The 20,266-nt window shown below is 39.3% G+C and overlaps 1 protein-coding gene across 1 annotated transcript in view; it reads left to right on the forward strand.

Moving 5' to 3' along the window:
* EML5 (echinoderm microtubule associated protein like 5) overlaps positions 1 to 20,266 on the forward strand; it is a 266,949-nt gene that overhangs the window by 26,345 nt on the left and 220,338 nt on the right. The window contains exon 2 of the mRNA XM_006839584.1: positions 3,206 to 3,365. Coding sequence (XP_006839647.1) covers positions 3,206 to 3,365 — 160 coding nt within the window. The remainder of the gene's footprint in view (positions 1 to 3,205; positions 3,366 to 20,266) is intronic.

The following is a 20,266-nucleotide window of genomic DNA, read 5'->3' on the forward strand; positions in this document are numbered from 1 at the left end:
AAAAATTAAAAACTTAAGTGCATCAAAAGACTTCACCAGAAGAGTAAAAAGGGAACCCACAGAATGGGAAAAAATCTTTTGCAATGACATATTAGACAAGGGACTCATTTCTAAAATATATAGGAAATTACAACACCTCTACAAGAAAAAGACAGATAACCCAATTAAAAAATGGATACAGGACATGAACAGATACTTCACCAAGGAAGAGATCCGGGCAGCTAACAAACATATGAAGAAATGTTCATGATCACTAGCCATTAGAGAGATGCAAATCAAAACAATAATGAGATACCATCTCACACCAACAATAACAGCAAAGATGAAAAAAGTAGAGGGCAATAAATGCTGGCAGGGATGTGGAGAGACTGAGACACTCCTGCATTGCTGGTGGGACTGCAAAATGGTCCAAACTCTCTGGAAAGCATTGTGGCGTTTCTTCAGAAGGTTGAAAATAGAAATACCTTATGATCCAGCAATTCCTCTACTTGGTATTTACCCACAAGAAAAAAGAGCCACAATCTGAGAAGATATATGCACACCAATGTTCATAGCAACACTATTACAATAGCAAAAAGATGGAGACAGCCTAAGTGCCCATCAACTGAAGAATGGATAAACAAACTGTAGTACATACACACAATGGAATACTATGCTACCTTGCAGAACAACAAGGAAGCTGCAAGCCACCGCATAACATGGGTGAACCTTGAGGGCATTATGTTGAGTGAAATTAGTCACAAAAAGAGAAATACTGCATAGGACCACTACTGTAAAAGACTAAGGGGAATTCTTTGTTCATCAGTTCTTTAAGCTAGGAAAACTGTGTTTTTCAAACTCCATGTCCTTTCACATTTCTTTCCTTTTTAAAGTTTTTGTTGTGAATTATGTGATAGTTTACGTGGGAGAACATTAGCTTTACATTCATCTTACTGTATATCATCGCATTTCTATGATTACAGTCCCCTCCTTGCATCCTCAAACAACCAAGGGGTATACCCCGCAAACCTGCCCCTCGGTTGTCAGCATACAGTCCCTCTTCCTCTCTGGGTCTAGAGTCCCCAGTTGGCTCCATCTCTCCACGTCATCATCTCTCCCTCCATGTCTGGCATCACTGTTTCTCTGGGTAGGGTCCCGCACTCCAGTCTTCTTCCTTGATGGTCCCAGTGACCTCCACTCCTGGACTGCAAAGTCAACCACGCCCCTCCTTTACATTTCCAACCCTCACAGTCAGTCCTGATAGCAATTACTATTGTACTACAAGAGTTCTATCCCCATCTCCTTTCAACAGCCCCACCTAGACAGATTGGATACTACTCAGTGGAGATTTTACCTTCCTCCACGCCCTCTGGATCTTGGTTCCCTCTTGAAAGCTTGTAAACCAGTCACTTCTTGACTTTGTAGCACCCCCATTTTGATTAGCCAGTGTCCAGGTTGCCCATCCCTGTCTACCCTGTGTACAGAGGGGGTGGGAATGATTCTCACTGAAAAGATTTGTTCCCTCTTTTGAGCTACTGCATCCATAGGTGTAGGTCAAGTTCATCAGATTGTACCAGATTACTCCTTTTTTTTCCCTCTTCTTTCTTCTTTTAGTGCACATTTCATTTTAATCCTTCGACTTGTTGAGCAAATCTTTGAAATCTATTTGCTGTTTTATTTCATTATTTTTCTTTCTGTTCACTTTAGCTACTCTATGCTGAAGAGCAAGTCTGAGTCTCTTCTGACAATGCAATTTGATCTTTTCTTTCTTGTTTTTTAATGATCTTTTACTTTCTTCATGTATGATGTCAAAGCATTACCAATTGTTCATTCTTTTTCTTGATTATAAAGATTCATATACTATTTTATGTAAATTGTGAGTACCCTTTTTATTTTCTTAAAATGATTTGTAATTTAAGTTTTAATGTTACAGTACAAGTGCTACCAAGTGCTATTTTTGGGCACAAAGATTTGGTTTAATTTTATCCAATAAAATGAAAAGCAAACTAGGAAAAAGGGCTTAAAACAAATGAATGCCAAATGAGAAACCAGCATGTGGTAGGGTTGCTTCTGCATTGTTGCTATGATTCTGTTGATCCTTTGTCAGAGTTCTTTTCTTGACAAGTAGATATAATTTATAGCATATCATATTCATAAGGAGCTCTGGTAATGTAGTGCTTACAAATCGGCCTATGAACCGCATGGCCAGCAGTTCAAATCTTCCAGCTGCTCCCGTAAAAGATGAGGCTTTTGCTCCCGTAAAGATTTACAGCCTCAGAAACCCTGTTCAGGGCCACTGTGGGTCAGAACCAACTCAAAGGCATTTAACAACAACAACATAGGATTTAAGAAGGCTATAATTAATCCATCATTAACTGTTAATCAGTTAATCTGTTGAAACAGTAACTGCTGCTGTTGTTGTGTGCCGTCTATTAGTGAGCCTGTATGACAGAGGAGAACTGCACAATAGGACTGCCTAGGCTACAGTCATTATGGTCACTGATTGCCTGGCCTTTACCCCATGTAGTGGCTGGTGTGTTTGAACAGCAAATCTTTCTTTCATCTAGCAGCCAAGTGCTGAACCATTACAACACCAGGATGCCTTAATAACTTGTAGCATGTTTTTTTATGTTGTTATTGTTAGTAGTTGTATTACTTTTTGCATAATTTTATATGTTATTACTGTTACTAGGGAGTACTGGTGTGGCGCTGTGGTTTGATGCACCAGACTGCAAAGCCATTGGAACTACAAGGTTGGTGGTTCAAGCTCACCACTTGCTCCTTGGAAACCTTATACAGGGTCACTATGGGTCAGAAGTGATTTGATGGCACTTAACAACAACAACAACACTGTTACTAGTGTGTAATTTTTAGCATAATTTTTATGCTGTTATTAGTTGTGTAACTTGTAGCATATTTTTGTGTTTAGTTATTCGTTGCTGTCAAGTTCTCTGTTGATGTATAACAGAAGGAAGCTTTGCTCCGTCCTGCACCGTTTTTATGATCTCTGATAGTTTTCAGCCTGTTGTTGAGCTATTGTGTTTAGAAGTCGTTTGGCTCAACAGCACTTAACAACAACAACAATGTTAAATCCAAATGATTTCAAATGGATAAGTCAAGTCTGATTTTCACATTTGGTATGTATAAGTGTTGTCAAATACAATAAAAAGTTTATAAGCATTATTTTAAGACTGATTGTTTGCTTATTTATTTGCTTATTTTGCAGCCTTGCTTTGCATCCTGAACGAGTACTAGTAGCAACAGGACAAGTTGGGAAAGACCCTTATATCTGTGTGTGGGATTCATACACTGTACAGACCATATCAGTGCTGAAGGATGTTCATACACATGGTATAGCTTGTTTAGCGTTCGACTTAGATGGGCAGGTATGTGATCATTTTTCTCCATTTTCTAAGCTATCTTTTAAAAATGGGTACTATAAGAAATTATTGTAAATCTATAAATATTACATTAGAAAGCAGTTATGAAAATTACTTTTTGGGGGGTCTGAGAATGGGGGATGGGTTGGTGGTGTGAGTGGTTGATAATATATATATATACTAAAAAAATGAAAACAACAGAGGATTTTTTGTTTTGCGGTATCAAGAACCTTATCAATTGAATTGATTACTACTATGAAAACCAGAAAAATTCTGAATGAGTGGAGTTCTACAACTTGTTTGTTGTAGAAAATTGTACATAGTCCTCTTTTCCAGATAGGAGAGATGGGAGACAACTTGGAAAAATTAAATCTCTTTATGTAGATGGGAGACAACTTGGAAAAATTAAATCTCTTTATGTAGAAATGTGTATGTTTTGATCTTAGTTAAGATTAACAACAAAGTTATATAGTCTATTAAATATGGGGACAATTCCTATAATATAAAGGGACAGCAAAACATGTGGGGAAGTCCATTATCTTTTCATTCCATTTTTCCATGAACTTTTTAAAGTCTCCTCATATGAGCAATTTTTACACAAAATTCAAAGTTCAAAATGAAGGATATGCTCAACCCACTGACTAATCAGTCTCCTATTTTTTATCTCCTCAATATTTGGAGTCTTGGTGTGGCACTGTAGGATACGAATAGTACTGCTAAACCCAAGGTCAGCAGTTCAAATCCACCAGTTGCTTCTTGGAAACCCTACATTGTTGTTAAGTGCTGTCAAGTCAGTTCTGACATATAGCGACCCCTGTATAGGATTTCCAAGGAGTGGCTGGTGAGTTTGAACTGCCAACCTTGTAGTTCAAAGAGACGGTGCTGGTCAAACAGACCAGCGCCCTAACAGGAGGGTCTCTTTAAGTCAGAACCAACTTGATGACACTTAACAACAACAGCAGCAACATTCAATTAAAATATATATTAACTAAGCCAAAAGCCTTTTTGTGGTGTTTTTATGAAATTTGTTATGCCTGTTGATGATGATCTTGTTAAGTGCTGTCAAGTTGGTTCAGACTCATAGCAACCCTGTATAAGGTTTCCAAGCCTTTACATCTTTGTGGGAGGACAAAACCTCATCTTTCACCTGTGGAGCTGGTGGGCTCGAAACGCTGATCCCATGGTTTCCCAATCTTGTGCTTATCATATGGAGCCACCATTCTTACCTTGTTAGCTTAAACATACTTAAAAAGTGGTGAGAAAGGGCATTTTTGCAGCTATAGTTATTTTACAGTCTTTGCAAAGTCACATATGAAAACCAGACATTAAAATCGTTTAACTTTTAAAAGACTTATTTTTCACAACATTGGTAGTTCTGGGTTTTACAGAAGCAGACAACAGTGTGTATTTCCTTTTAAATGATAACCAGTATGTGTTTTACATATAACTCTAAGGAGTAGCTTCTTAGAGTTGTTGTTGTTAGGTGCAATCGAGTCGATTCTGACTCAGAGTGACCCTGTGCACACCAGAACCTAACACTGCCCAGTCCTACACCATCCTCATGATTGTTGTTACGCTTGAGTACATTGCTGCTGCCACTGTGCTAATCCTTCCCATGGGGAGTCTTCCTCTTTCTCACTGACCCTCCACTTTATCAAGTATAATGTCCTTCTCTAGGGATTGGTTTCTCCTGATAACAGGTCCAGAGAACTCGAGACAGAGTCTCACCATCTTGACTTCTTCTGGTAGTCCGTGGGACCTTTAATATTCATCGCCAACACCATAACTCAAATGCATCAATTCTTCCCTGGTCTTCCATAGTAGTCGTCCAATTTTCACTTGCATATGAGGCTATTGAAAATAATCATGACTTGGGTCAGGTGCACCTTAGTCCTTAAACTGACATCTTTGCTCTTAAACACTTAGAAGAGTTCTTTTGCAGCAAATTTGCGTAATGCAAAACATCATTTGATTATTTGACTGCTGCTTCCATGAGTGTTGATGGTGGATCCAAGCAAAATGAAGTCTTTGAGAACTTCAATCTTTTCTCCATGTACCGTGCTGTTATTTATTAACCAGTTGTAGTCTAGGTTAATCTTACTCATAAAACTGTGGTTGGGATTTTTCAGAGGTTTATTTAATTTGAACCTATTGTATGGGGGGAATGTATACTTTTCGGCTTTCCATCACTATATAACAATGATCGGCAATTACAGAACCTCACTTCACGTTTCATTTTTTGCTATTATCTTTCAAGTCCCTTAGTTTCCTCATGTCAGAATTGCCTTCATTTCCCTAGTTAAAGAGAAGGGACTAATACTTAGTTGGAATTGACTTAACAGCAACTGTTTACTGGTTAACCTAGTTCACAGGAGCATGGAAATAAACATACCAGGTTCTGAAAAATCATTTTTGAGAGGTGCTATGAAATATAAGATGCTTTAACTGTAATGTCTGTAAAATTTAGATATAGGTGTTTCCCTTCTAACTTTAAAATTGCCCTTTCTTAATGTAATAATATATTTGAGAGTTCAGTGACTCTGTAGGACAAGCACTGGACTAGGAACCACAGTTGAAAGAGACAATGGAAAAGTTCAATATTATCAGGCAAACAAGGTCAGGGGAACACAATGAAACAGTTCAGGCTAAGGCTGAATAAAATTAAAACAAGTCCAAGAGAGCCAAAATATGACCTTGAACATATCTCACCTAAATTTAGAGACCATCTCAAGATCAGATTTAATGCATTAGACACGAATCGTCAAAGATCAGAAGAGCTGAGAGATGGCATCTAGAACATCAGACAGAAATAAAGCAAATGGTCATTTAAAAAACAGAAAAGACCAAAACAGATGTCAGAAGAGACTCTGAAACTTATTCTCCAACATAGAGATGCTAAAGCGAATGAAAGAAAATAGGAAGTAAAAGAGCTGAACAGAAAGTTTCAAAGGGCAGCTGGAGAAAACAAAGTCAACTTTATATTTCATTATATTGAAATATGCAAGAACTTGGAGTTAGAAAACCAAAAGGAAAGGACACATTCAGCATTTCTCAAGCTGAAAGAACTGAAGAAAATGTTCAAACTTCGACCTTCAATGTTGAATTATTCCATGGGCAAAATACTGAATGACGCAGAAAGCTTCAAACGAAGGTAGAAAGAATACAAAAAGTCACTGTACCAAAAAGAAGTGGTTGATGTTCAACCCTTTCAAGAGGTAGCATATGATCAAGAACCAATGGTACTAATGGGAGATGATCAAGCTGCATTGAAGTTATTGGTAAAAACAGGGCTCCAGAAATTGATGGAATATAAATTGAAATCTTTCAACAAACTGATGCAGTGCTCGAGGTGCTTACTCATTGGTGACAAGAAATTTGGGAAGACGGCTACGTGGCCAACTGATTGGGAGAGGCCCATTCCAAAGACAGGTGGCCCAACAGCATGTGGAAATCATCGAATAATATCATTAACATCACATGTAAGCAAAATTTCGCTAAAGATAGTTAAAAATTGCTGTAACAGTACTTCAACAGGGAACTTCCAGAAACTCAGGTCCCATTTAGAAGAGACCATAGAGCTAGAGTTATCATTGCTGTTGTCAGATGGATCTTGGCTGAATGCAGAGAATACCAGAAAGATGTTTACCTATTCTTTATTAACTGCAAAGACTTTCAACTATGGGGATCATGACAAGCTATGGATAACATTGCAGAGATTGACTATTACTGAACACTTAATTGTGCTCATGAGAAACCTGTAGATAGACCAAGAGGCAGTCCTTCAAACAGAACATGGGATACTGAATGGTTTAAGTCAGGAAAGGTGTGTCCTAGGGTTGTATTTTTTCACTGTACTTAGTCAGTCTGTATGCTGAGCAAATAATCCCAGAAACTGGATTATATGAAGAAGAGCATGGCGTCAAGACTGGAGGAAGACTCATTAACAACCTGTGATATGCAGATGATACAACCTTGTTTGCTGAAAGTAAATAGGACATAAAATATTTAGTGATGAAGATCAAAGACCACAGCCTTCGATACGTATTTCACCTCAGTATAAAGAAAACAAAAATCCTCACCACTTGAACAATAAATAACATCAAGATAAATGGAGAAGAGATTGAAGCTGTAAAATACTTCATTTTGCTTGGATCCCCAGTCAACACTCATGGAAGTAACCATCAAGAAATCAAACAACGTATCGCATTAGGCAAATCTGCTGCACAGTGCCAATTTAAATTGTTCAAGAACAAAGATGCCCTTTTGAGGAGTAAATTGATCCTGACTTAAGCCATGGTGCTTTTCATTCACTTCATATGTATGTAAAAGTTGGGCAATGAATAAGGGAGACCATAGAAGAATTGATGCGTTTAAGTTATGGTGTTGTAGAATAATATTAATAGTACCATGGACTGTCAAAAGAACAAGCAAATCTGTGTTGGAATAAGTACATGCAGAATACTCTTTAGAATCTAAGATGGTGACACTTCATCTGTCATACTTCAGACATGTTATCAGGAGGGACCCAATCCTGAAGGAGGACATTATGCTTGGTAAAGTGAAGGTCAGCTAAAAGAGGAAGACCCCAATGAGATGTATTGTCACAGTGGCAGCAGCAGTGGGCTCAAGCATAACAATTGTGAGGATGTTACAGGATCAGGCAGTGTTTTGTTCTGTTGTGCAATTGGTTGGTATGAATCCGAATGACTCGAAAGCACTTAACAGCAAAAACAACAACTTAATATATTGCATTGTGTATCCAAGGAGAAATCATGCCCTTAACTTTCACTGTTGTAAACCTTTAAATTAGCTTATTTTGAGCAACTTGTAGCAGAAGTCATGAGTATACATATATACTATTACAGAGCTTCATAAGAACATGATTTAAAATTTAAGCATAGCAAAACAAAAGGCTATTTATTCAGTCCATACTAAGTGCCAGGTATTGTCCTAAGCCTTCATTATCTCATTTAATCCTCAGCACAACAACAGTATGAAGTAGATACTTTTATTATCTCTATTTTACACATAAAACAACTGAGACTTAGAGAGGTTAAAGAAGTTTCTGCAGGTTACACAGCTAGTAACTGGATCCAGAGTAGAACCCAGCTTAGTCACACTGCAAAGCTCATGTTTTTAATACAGTGTTCTACTGCCTCCCAAACTTGTAACTTGTTTTTGTTGTTGGTAAGTGCTTTTGAGTTGGTTCTGACTCATAGCAACCCTGTATAAGGCTTCTGAGGCTTTAAATCTTCACAGTAACAGAAAGCCTCATCTTTTTCCCCGTGGTGCATCTGGTGGGCTCAAACAATGGACCACGGGGTTCACAATCTAGGTTTTATCATATGGCTATTGTTTAATGCCATTGAGTCAGGATTTGAACTGCCGACTTTGCAGTTCAAACTGACCTTGCAGTCCAGTGTAATAGAAATTTATCCATTTCAAGAACATTTAAAGCTGATATGTCAGGATATGCTGCCAGTTGAAGTTGAAGTTAATTTTTTTTCTAAAATTGTTATTTTAAGAATAATTTTAACTTACAAAATATATTTGAGAGAACTTATCTTTCAATATACTCATATCTATAGACTGTGGGATACCAAGTAGGAAAATGGAGTCCTAGTATGGTACTGCAGGAGAATGCACTGGACTACAAGGTTGGTGGTTCAAACCCACCAACCACATCACGGAAACCCTATACAGGGTCACTATGAGTCTGAACCAACTTGATGGCACTTAGCAACAAGAAATAATAAAATCATATGCTTCTTGCATTTTCAACTAGATGTGAAACTATCCCTTGTCTTTTAAGAATTATCCAGTGAATTAGTTTCCTCGTTGGCAGTAATGCTGAATGTTCTTTTTCCCTCAGAGGTTTTCGTCTAATTGGATTGTATATATCAATGCTAATACAGGCAGTCTGCCTTATTAATGGAAATTAGTGCTTGAATGGCTATTTAAATAAATTCACATAAAACAGGTTTTGGTGTAGCACTGTAGGATAAGCACTGGACTGCTAACTAATAAATTGGCAGTTCAAACCTACCAGCCATTCTCAGAAAACCCTATACCGGGGTCATTGAGTCAGAGCCGATTGGATGGCACTTAGCACTACCAGCACTAACCCCAAGGTTGGCGGTTCAACAGCCATTCCTTAGAAACTCTATACAGGGTTGTTTAGAGTTGGAACTGATACAACGAAACAACAACAAAATTTCATAGTAAATGGAAAATTGGGGTGGGAGTAGGACAAACTAGCTGGTATTTTATCTTGAAAATAACTTACAAAAATAACTTTCTCATGTTTCAAAACTACGTTGAAATTGCAACTCTATGCTAATTTATAGAATGAACTAAGAATAAACTTAACTTTAACATAATTTTGTCAGTTATATTTTGGTACAAAGTAAAATGCATCACCTTACTTTTGGCTTTTACCACATGATTATAAAGAGGGACTTTTAGTGTGGCACTGTAGGATCAGTGCTGGACTGTGTACCACAAGGTTGATGGTTCAAATCCACCAGCTGCTCCTCAGAAACTCTATATACGGTTGATATGAGTTGGAACCAATTCAACAGCTCTTTTTTTTTTTTTTTTTAATGTTTTATTGTGAATCATGTGATAGTTTACGTGGGAGAACATTAGCTTTACATTCATGCTATCGTACATCATTTCATTGCAATGATTATAGTTCAGCAGCTCTTAACACAATGAAGAGGGTCATGTTTCTAAAAGTATTAGAGAGCTTCACTGGTGTGTTGTTATTGTCCTTTGGATGTCTAGACATAGCTCAAGTATCTATTAGATCATTATCCTTGATGTTTTCTCCTGTTTTATTTCTCTGTCTGATTCTAGCTTCTCATGGCTGTAAGCATGACTTGGCCAGTATTTACTCCATTAAATCTTGTATCATTTACAAAATGTGTGGCTTCTGTTCGCAACATTGTAAATAGTGAGTTTTTATGTAAAGAACACTGAGATTTTTGGAGTCTCAGTGTTCATTACATAATCTAGAATCTCTAAAGTGTAATTGTCCATTATTTGAATATGTTTCAGTTACAGGAACTATTGGGATACTTCTAATTGTATATTTGAGTACTTGTTGTACTTGAATTTTTAATAGATACTTACAAGTTAATTAATGCACACAGATAAGATTTTGTTTGGGAATAGAATCAGGAGGCATAAAAGGATTATGGGAATCTGGATCAAAGAGAAAGAGCTCTGGTTGCACAGTGAATTAAGGTTAGGCTGCAACTGACAGGTGAGTGGTTCAAACCCACCAGCCGCTAGTAGAAGAGGAGGCAATCTACTGTGGTAGAAACCCTGTGGTGGAGCAGTTATACCCTGCCATATAGAGTTGTCCTACAGGCTTTGCTTTCTCTGGTAGGGTTGGAGTCAAGAAAGAATTCCGTTTTAAATGTGTAATATGAGTATATTAATTCTCTAGAACATTCCAGAGGGTGCCTGGAGTTGAGAGAAGCCTGGCCCCTGTGAAATGCTTTGGTCGTTTATATCCTGGATGAAGATCACCTCCCAGAAAGAAAGTCAATGAAAGAACAGATTCCTGAAGAATTTTCAGTCAGACTCCACTGAATGGCTGTATTTGGTTTGGATAGAGGCTTCTTCCTTCCTTCTCCCCCTGCCAATAGTTATTTTTTACTTTTCCTTAAGGCGCCTCTCCTTTTGTCTGCTTCTTAACTGTCAGGGTACTTCAGTGTGTTGACTTTTGTATCTGGCATCTCTTATTCTATCTTCCAAGATAACGGTTCAAGAATTATTTTTTCTGTTAAACTTTCTTTATCCTCTTCCTCAACTCCCTAAACTGGACTGAATGTGAGAAAAAATGATCAAGTTGAAACTGTTGGAAAGCTAAAGAGGTAGGATTCGCTCTGCTGTTTCATCCTCTCTGTCTCTACTACAGCTTATTACCCTGTGGTTTAGTTTGACCATGATATGCTTTCAGGGCTTCCAAGGACGTGCTCCCAGGTCAAATGGGTTAATCTTCATGTACTCTGTAGAATCATTACTAGACTGCTAACTGCAAGGTCAGCGGTTCAAACCCACCAGCCACTCCTCAGAAACCCTATACAGAATTGCTGAGTCAAAACTGACTTGATGACACTTAACAGCATATTCTGGTGATGCTGTAGGGTAAACACTGAACTGAAAATCTCAAAGCGTGCTACTCCACAGGAGAAAGATGAGGCTTTCTGCTCCTGTAAAGATTTATAGCCTGGGAAACCCTACACAGGGCCACTAGAAGTGGGAATCACCTCAGTGGCAGTAAGTACACAGAACTTTGTGTTTTGAGGCTCTGTTGTGATATGTGCAGTTTGCAATGTGTGTGTGATAAGCTGAGTTGTCAAAGAGGCATTCAGAAAAATGACAGTGCCCCTTGGACAATTACTTATTTTATACCTGCCCTGAAGTTTTTAGCAGCTACATGATCTGCTGGGGAACACAGTGGCTCCATCCGATAAGCACTGGAGTGTGAATCACAAGGTCCATGGTTCAAGCCCACCAGCCGCTCCTTCGGACAAATTTGAGACTTTCTACTCCCGAGAAGATATATATTTTTAAATTACAAAAACCTTTATTAAACAAAAAAGTAAAACTGTGAAGCTATTCTTTCTTGGCATTCCTTCCATCTAAATCTATAAACTTCTATTTTTTATCATAGTTGTGGGGTTTAAATAGGAAAATTGCCAGGTTACAACATAGGATCAGGGCACAGTTTTCTCAGTTAGCTGCTGATAAATGGCTACAGGACACACCACTCCACCATAAGCCTGAGCCTGAAGGTACCCGGCTCTAGCTGGTGGGTCATCAAACTTAGTTCCCCCACTTAAGTGCCTGGAGGCACTCCATCCTACAGCAAGATTCCTGCCCAAAGTCACTCAACTTTACTTACTCTGTGGGCTAGGAAGCCCACTGCTCTGCCTTGTGCTCTGGTTCTTGGTTCTGTTGCTACTGCTCCTCTGTCATTCCATAATGCTCGAACCATATCTTGGAAGATAGACTAAGAGATGCCAGATACAAAAGTTGTGTTACAGTTTTCTGTTCCTGAGTTGAGGTGGTTCCGTGCACAGGAATCTTGGGGTCCAAAGGACGTGCCCGACTCCTGGCTGTTCTTTGATGGTATTGAAATCCCCCTTCCTCCTTTTTATTTTTTTTAAGTTTTTATTGTGAATTGAGTGATAGTTTCCATGGGAGAACATTGATTTTACACTCATCATTTCAGTGATTACAATCTCCTCTGTGCATCATAATTCAACAGTATTTACTACTATTCCCTCTGGTTTTATTTGGGAGTGGGGTATGTACACAAAAACACTCAGGAATGAATAATCATTTAAACAGCCAAAGGGCACATTCTGCAAGCCTGCCTCCTGGCCACCAGCACACAGCCTTTCTGTTTCCATGAGTCTAGAGTCCTCAGCTTCTCTCTCTCTCTCCATATCCTCATCTCTGCCTCCATCTCTAGTGTCACTGCTTCTCTGGATAGGAGTCCACATTCTGCTCATGCTCTTCTCCCTTGATGGTCCTAGGGTCCTCTGTCCCTGGACTATAAGATTAACTATTCCCCCTTTTTGTTTTGCTGTGACAGTTGCAATTAGTCATGATAACAATTGCTATTGAATCATAAAAACCCTTATTCCCATCTCCTTTCACCAGACTCATCTAGACAAAATGAAACTATTCAGTGGGGATTTTACCTTCCCCTGCACACCCTGACACTAAACTCAGTCTTGAAAACTTGTAAGCTAGTAACTTTGTGCCTTTATAGCCCCCCCCCACACACACCAATTTTAGGTAGCCAATGTCTAAGTTGCCCATCCCTATCAACCCTGTATACAGAGGGGATAGGGTTAATACTTGATGTGAACACTCTTTTCCTCTCAGTTGGTATTTTGAGCTGCTACATCCATAAGTAAAGGTCAAGTTCTTCAAATGGTAGCAATTTATACTTGTTTCCTTTATCAAAAAAATTTTTTTTAATCTTCCTCTAGTTGAATTTTGATCATCCAGCCATCAAAGCTAGGTCGAATGGGTACAAGTTTGGGCATTCTTGTGTGTCTACCCTCACCTCATATCAGGTGGATGCTTCACATTCAGCTCTAACCCTCCATGGCTATGTCCTTGTCCACTGGCTCAGGAGTCCCCAGGTCTCACCACACTTCAGACCAGCTTTTCTCTTTCATCTCCAAGTTACGGAACGTGGTCAGACTCAGCCCATTTCTTCATTGCTGCATTTCCTTCTCTTCGACTCACCAGTAGACCAATGTTGTCACCAGCAAGCTTACATACCTGCTCATATATTCCCTTTGAGTTTCAGTCTTGGGAGGGTATTTGTCCTGAAAGAACTTCATTGCTTGCCTTGATGGCTCCCCAGCGAACAACTTGCTTGTTCTTATAGTAGCCAATCAGACTGCCATTTTTGTTTTAGATTTTTCCTGCTGGTTTTTTTTTTCAAGAAGTATCTTTTGTTGAGAAGATTTTAGAAGTCTTATAAACCCTATACAAGTTCCCTTTGAGTCAGAACCAACTCAACAGCACTTTTACTTACTGATGTTGAGGTTTAGTGACGTTGAGTCAGTTCCAAACCATAGCAACTCTATATAGGGTTTCCAAGGAGTGGTTGGTGGGTTTGTACTGTTGACCTTGTGATTAGCAGTCCAGTGCTTATCCTACAGTGACACAACAGGACTCCAAAAGGCATATTGTACAAGGGATACTCACTAAAGTGAATTTTGTGGTGTTGTTAAATGCCATCAAGTCAGTACCGACTCATAGCGACACTGTAATGGATTTCCAAGGAGCAGCTGGTGGGTTTGAACTGCTAAACTAATGGTTCACAGTTCAGTGCTGATCCTACAGTGCCACACCAGGAGTTGTGATAGTCTCTGGTTCCTAAGTATTCTAGAAGGCTCTCAGCAGGAGCTCCCACGAGTCTGTCAGTTTGTTGTATGGTGTTAATGTTCCTATGGCGACTTGTGTGTTGCCATGAGACTGGAGTCTGTGCTACTGGTGCTTCGTGTGCTGGCAAGGCCTCCCATGGTGGGCAGATTTCAGCGGAGTTTCCAGACTAAGACAGACTAGGAAGAAGGAGTAGGTGGTCCATTTCTGAGAGATGAGCCCCTGAAGCTTTATGGATAGCAGTGAAACACTGTCAGACACAGCGCCAGAAGATGAGCTCCGCAGGTTGGAAGACTCGAACTACGACTGAGAGTCAACCTTAATGATGTGGATGGAACAAAGCTTTCAGGTCCTTCATTTGCTGATAGGGTGTGACTCAAAATAAGAAGAAACAGCTGTAAACACCCATTGATAATCAGAATATGGAATGTGTGAAGTAATTAATCTAGGGAATTTGGAAGTTAACAAAAATGAAATACAAAAAGATTGATATCCTAGGCATAGTGAGGTGAAATTGACTGATATTAGCCATTTTGAATTAGACAGTCATGGTTTACTGTGCCAGGAATGACAAACTGAAGAGGACTAATACTGCATTAATCATCACAAAGAGCATTTCAAGGTCTAGAAATACAGTGCTGTCTGTGATAAAATCTTTGCCTATAGGAACACCAGTTAATATGACTATTATTCAAATGTACATGCTGACCACTAAAGCCAACAATGATGAAAGTAAAGAATTCTAACTACTTCATTTTGAACTTGATTAAACGTGTGTGAGAGAAAGCAACTCTGCATTTTGGGATAAATTTAATTTTCCTGGTGTGATTTTTTTGAGAGTTGGGATTACATTTAATGTATCATGTTTGTCTGTTTTTGTTTTTTTTGTTCATCTGATTATTGAGTCCGATTGACCAGTAATAGTTAATACTGTTTTTGTCTGGTTGATATCAGACTGTCCTCATTATTATCTAAAAGTATTTGTTTATAATTATCTATTCTTTGATAAATTGGTAATAATCACCTGAAAAACATTTGGGTTTGGTGTTTTCTTTGTGGAAAGATTTTAAACTTCTGATTCATTTTAAATGTTTACTTGTACTCACTGGCATTGAAGATTTCTGAGACTGCAAGTCTTTATGGGAGCAGATAGGTTTTTTGTTTTGTGTGTGTGTGTGTGTTTTATTGTAAACTAAGTGATAGTTTACATAGGAGAACATAGGTTTCGTACCATTTTGTCATTGCAATGATTACAATCTCCTCTGTGTATCATCACTCAACAGTATTTGCTTCTGTTCCCTCTGGTTTCCTTTTTTTTTGGAGGGTGGGGGAATGGAGGTGGGGGTGAAAAGATGTACACAGAAACACTCAGGAATATATAATAATTTAAACAACCAAAGGATACATTCTGCAAGCCTGCCTCCTGGCCGACAGCTGTGAGTCTGGAATCCTCAGGTTCTCCCTCTTTCCATGTGCTCCTCTTGCCTCCATCTCTGATGTTGCTGCTTCTCTGAATAGAGTCCAATATTCTGCTGGTGCTCTTTTCCCTTGATGGTCCTAGGGTCCTTTGTTTCTGGACTGTAAGGTTAACTACTCTCCCCTTTTTGTTACAAAACTTCTACCTCTAAAGTTGTGATAGTTGCAATTAGTGATAATGACAGTTATTCACTGTTGAATCATAAGAATCTTATTCCCATCTCTTTTTCACCAGACCATCTAGACCAGATGAAAACTATCCAGTGGGGACTTTATCATCTCCTGCACCCTCTGAAATGAAACTTCTCCTTGAATTGTAAGCCATTTTAGGTAGCCAGTATCTAGGTTGCCCATCCCTATCTATCCTGTATACAGAAGGGATAGGATTGATACTTGATGTGAAGACTCCTTCCCTTTCAGTTGGTATTTTGAACTACTACATCCATAAGTATAGGTCAGTTAATCAAATTGTAGCAATTTACACTCATTTCCTTTATCAAAAATTGTTTTTGTTTTTTTTTTTAATCATTCTCTAGTCAAGTTCTGATTATCAAGCTATCGAGGCTAGGTCAAATGGGTACTATCTGCAAGTTTGGGTGTTCTGTGCATCTCCCTCATTTCATATCAGCTGGATGCTTCGCTCTCAGCTCTAGCCCTCTGTGGCTATGTCCTTGTCCATGGGCTCAGGATTCCCCAGGTCTCACCACACTTCGGACCAACTAGCCTTTCCACTTTTCTCTCTCATCTCCAGGTCTGCGGGAGTCTATGGAACATTGTTGAACTCAGCCCACATCTTCATTGCTGCCTTTCCCTCTCTTCTCCTCACCAGTAGACCAACGTGGTTGCTAGCCAGCTTTCATGCCTGGGGAGCAGATAGTTTTACCTTTCTCCCTTGAAGCAGCTGGTGGGTTTGAACCACAGACCTTGTGATTAGCAGCCCAGTGCTTATCCCACATCTCTATCTGGGCTTCTTTCATCAATATAGCCTTCTTTTTGTTTTCTTTGAGTTTTTCTGGGGTGTTTTATTTTGTTTTTTACTTTTTGGGATGGATCCTTGACTCATTGGTTTTAAGCCATTTTTTCTAGTAAGTGAATGTAAATCTATGAGTTCCTTTCTAAACACTATTGTAGTTCTCTCCCATATACTTTGATATGGAGTCTTTTCATTCATTTAGCTTAAAATACATTTTAATTTACATTTCGATTTTTTCTTTGACCTCTGAATTGTGTGTGTGTTGTTGTTGTTGTTTTTAATTCTCAAATGCTTTGTTTGCTCCTAGCAGTTTTATTAATTTTTAACTCAACTGCACTATAATTTCAAACCAGTTATTTGAAATTATGTAGAGGCTTGTTTATTGCCTAATATGTCATCAATTTGTTTGTTGTTTTTTCAAGTATTCTATGTGTTTAGACAGAATATGCAGTTTTACTTGCTAGGTTGATACCTTATTCCATACCAAGGGTCAGCAAACTTTTTCACAACTGAACAGACAGTGAATATTTTAAGCTTGCAAACCAGGCAGTCTGACACAGCTACTGTTCAGCCCATTGTAGTTGAAAAGCAGCCACAGACATTCTGGAAGCAAATGGACTTGAGTGTGTTCCTCTAAAACTTTTGTGGTGAATAGGAATCAACTCGATAGCAGCAAGTTTGGTCTTTTGGGTTAGTATGTCTTCCACTGTTCTATATACCCATTAAGTCAGGCTTGTTAAGTGAGTCATTAAAACCTTTAGCTATATTGATTTTTTTTTTAAATCATATTGAGAAATCAGTTTTAAAAAAACATTCTATGGTGACATATTGGGCAGTTTCTCTGTAAAGTTTTGACACTTTTGCTTTATTTTCAAGCTATTTTATGAGATATACTTAATTGTATTTTATGTCTTCTAAGAGCTCTGGTAGCATAGTGGTTATGAACCGGGCTGCTAACCTCAGGGTCAGCAGTTTGAAACTACCAGCTGTTCCGCAGGAGAAAGATGAGGCTTTCTTCTCCCGTAAAGATTTACAGCCTTGGAAACCCTGCACAGGGTCGCTATATGAGTTGGAACTGACTCCACGGCACATAACAACAACAGCAGTGTCTGGTAGCGTAGTGGTTACAAATCGGGCTGTGAACCTCAGGGTCAGCAGTTCGAAACTACCAGCTCTTCTGCTGGAAAGGATGAGGCTTTCTGCTCCCGTAAAGATTTACAGCCTCAGAAACCCTGTACAGGGTCACTATGAGTCGGAACCGACTCCACGGAACATAACAACAACAACAATACTGTAAGATAAGCACTGCACTTTTAATCACAAGACTAGCAGTTCACATCCACCAGCCACTCTTGGAAACGCTATACATAATCGCTGTACATTGGAACAGATTCCATGGTACACAACAATGTAGTTGCAGGAGAAACAAACAAACCCAAAGCCACTGCCCTCAAGTCAATTCCAATTCATAACGACCCTGAATAGGGTTGCCAAGGTTGAAAGTCTCTTTTGGGAACAGAAAGCCTCATCTTTCTCCCATGAGGTAACTTTGGAATTTGAATTACTGACCTTGTGGTTATCAGTCCAGTGCTTATCCTACAGTGCCACCAGGGCTCTGCAGAGATAGGTTTTGTTTGTGAATTCACTTATAAGCTGTACTTTGTGAAACTTTAGTCCGTTCATATGTATTGTGAACACTAGTGGATTTGTCATGTTATTTGGGACTTTCTTTAGTTCCCATATTTTGCTTCTCTTCTCGGTTTTTATCCCATCTTTTTATTTATTTATTTTCTATTTTTTCCTCTACTAGTTTGAAATGTGTGGCACCATAGGATAAGCACTCGACCTCAAGGCTGGTTGGAACCGCAAGATTGGTGGTTCAAACTTATCCTTGGAAACCCAACACAGGGTCACTATGAGACAGAATTGACAGCACTTAACAACATCAACTTTTCACAAACCCAGGTAACATAGTGGATTATAAGTTGGACTGTTAGCTACAGGTCAGCACTTCAAATGTACCAGTCGCTTGGCAGGAGAGCGATGAGGCTTTCTGCTCTGGGAAAGATTTAAAGCCTTGGAAACCCTATAGAGGCTGGCTCTCAGTCCAAACTGATTGGAAGGCACACAGCCATCACCAACCCCATATCTAGCTTTTCAGTTGATTTCTAGATATATTGAGATGCTTACTTAACAAGTCTAAAATTAATTATCCTCCTGAGTAACACAAGGACTTCAGGAATTTTTGACTCTGGTTGTTTCCCTGTTAACATATAGGCTATCATTATTTGACTGTACAAATTATTTATAAAGTCAATATTTGTTAATATAGCTAACATTTTTCCATAGTTCCTTTACTCAGGATAATTTATTGAGCTCTTACCATGAGTCAAGACACTCTTCTAGGTAGACAGTATCATTAGAGTAGTTAAAAAACAGTCAAGAAGTTTTGCCCTTAGAGATAATGTATTCTAATCAGGAGACATAGACCATTAAAAAATATATATATATATGTTTTAGACTGCGTCCTCTCGAAGAGTAAAGTCATTGAAACATTTTATATATAGATATAAGGATTTATTTCAAGGAAATGGGCTTCTCCTGTTGTGAAGGCTGGCAAGTCCCCAATCTGTAGGTCTGGCATTAGGCTGGAGGCTTCTTCTGACTCACATGGTTGCAGGGGTTGATGAATCCAAAATCAGCACGTAAGATGGCAACCTAATAGATTTTGGGACTGTGGGATCTGTTGAATCCCAAAATCAGCAAGTCAGATGGCAGGATGCTGGTTCATGTCCCAAGAACTGGAGGGCATGGTAATGAAGCTGATGCAGGATAGAGACACAGAGGAGAGAGATCATGAGTGTGAGCGATCTTTGCCTCATATTGATGAGGGGGCTTCAAAAAGTTTATGGAAAAGTAGAATTAAAAGAGAATGAGAGAGGCGGGGCTTGATGGCGGCTAGGGTGAAGGTGTAGTGAAGGTCGCCGTCAGCAATAACTCAGAATTTCAGGCAATCGAACCCACAGAGATAGGAATAGTTTAAAGGTTTGAAGGCTTATAGCCTGTGGAATTTGGCGCTGAGGCGGGAAATCGGGTACTTTTGAATCTGCCACCCAGGCCCGGAGGCCTGAGCCCACATCCTGGGAGAGTCCAAGCGGTGGGATGAAATAGGAGCTGCAGAGATGCAACAGAAACACGCCGTGGAACCTTGGGGGTGGGGGAAGTGCAGGGGAAGTGCACAGTATACTCTGCCGATTTTGTGTGGTTCCGATTTTTTTTTTTTTCCCTTTGGTGTCAGGTAATAGGTGTGCTCACGGTTAGCCCACCTACATTCGGGTGAATAGAGGTAGAGCTTAGCTGAGTGGCCACGGCCCACCCTCACCGCTGGCGGTTTCCTCTGCCAGGAACTCACACACTCAGCCCAAGCTGAGACACGGATTTGGTTGGCTTTTTTGCACTAGTTTGAGAGGGTTCCTGGCGTATTGCTGTGGGTTAAGGCGCCGCACCGCAAATTCTTTTGAACTGCAAGGTCGGT

Source organism: Chrysochloris asiatica, unplaced genomic scaffold, assembly GCF_000296735.1.
Source record: "Chrysochloris asiatica unplaced genomic scaffold, ChrAsi1.0 scaffold00025, whole genome shotgun sequence".
Lineage (NCBI taxonomy): Eukaryota > Metazoa > Chordata > Mammalia > Afrosoricida > Chrysochloridae > Chrysochloris > Chrysochloris asiatica.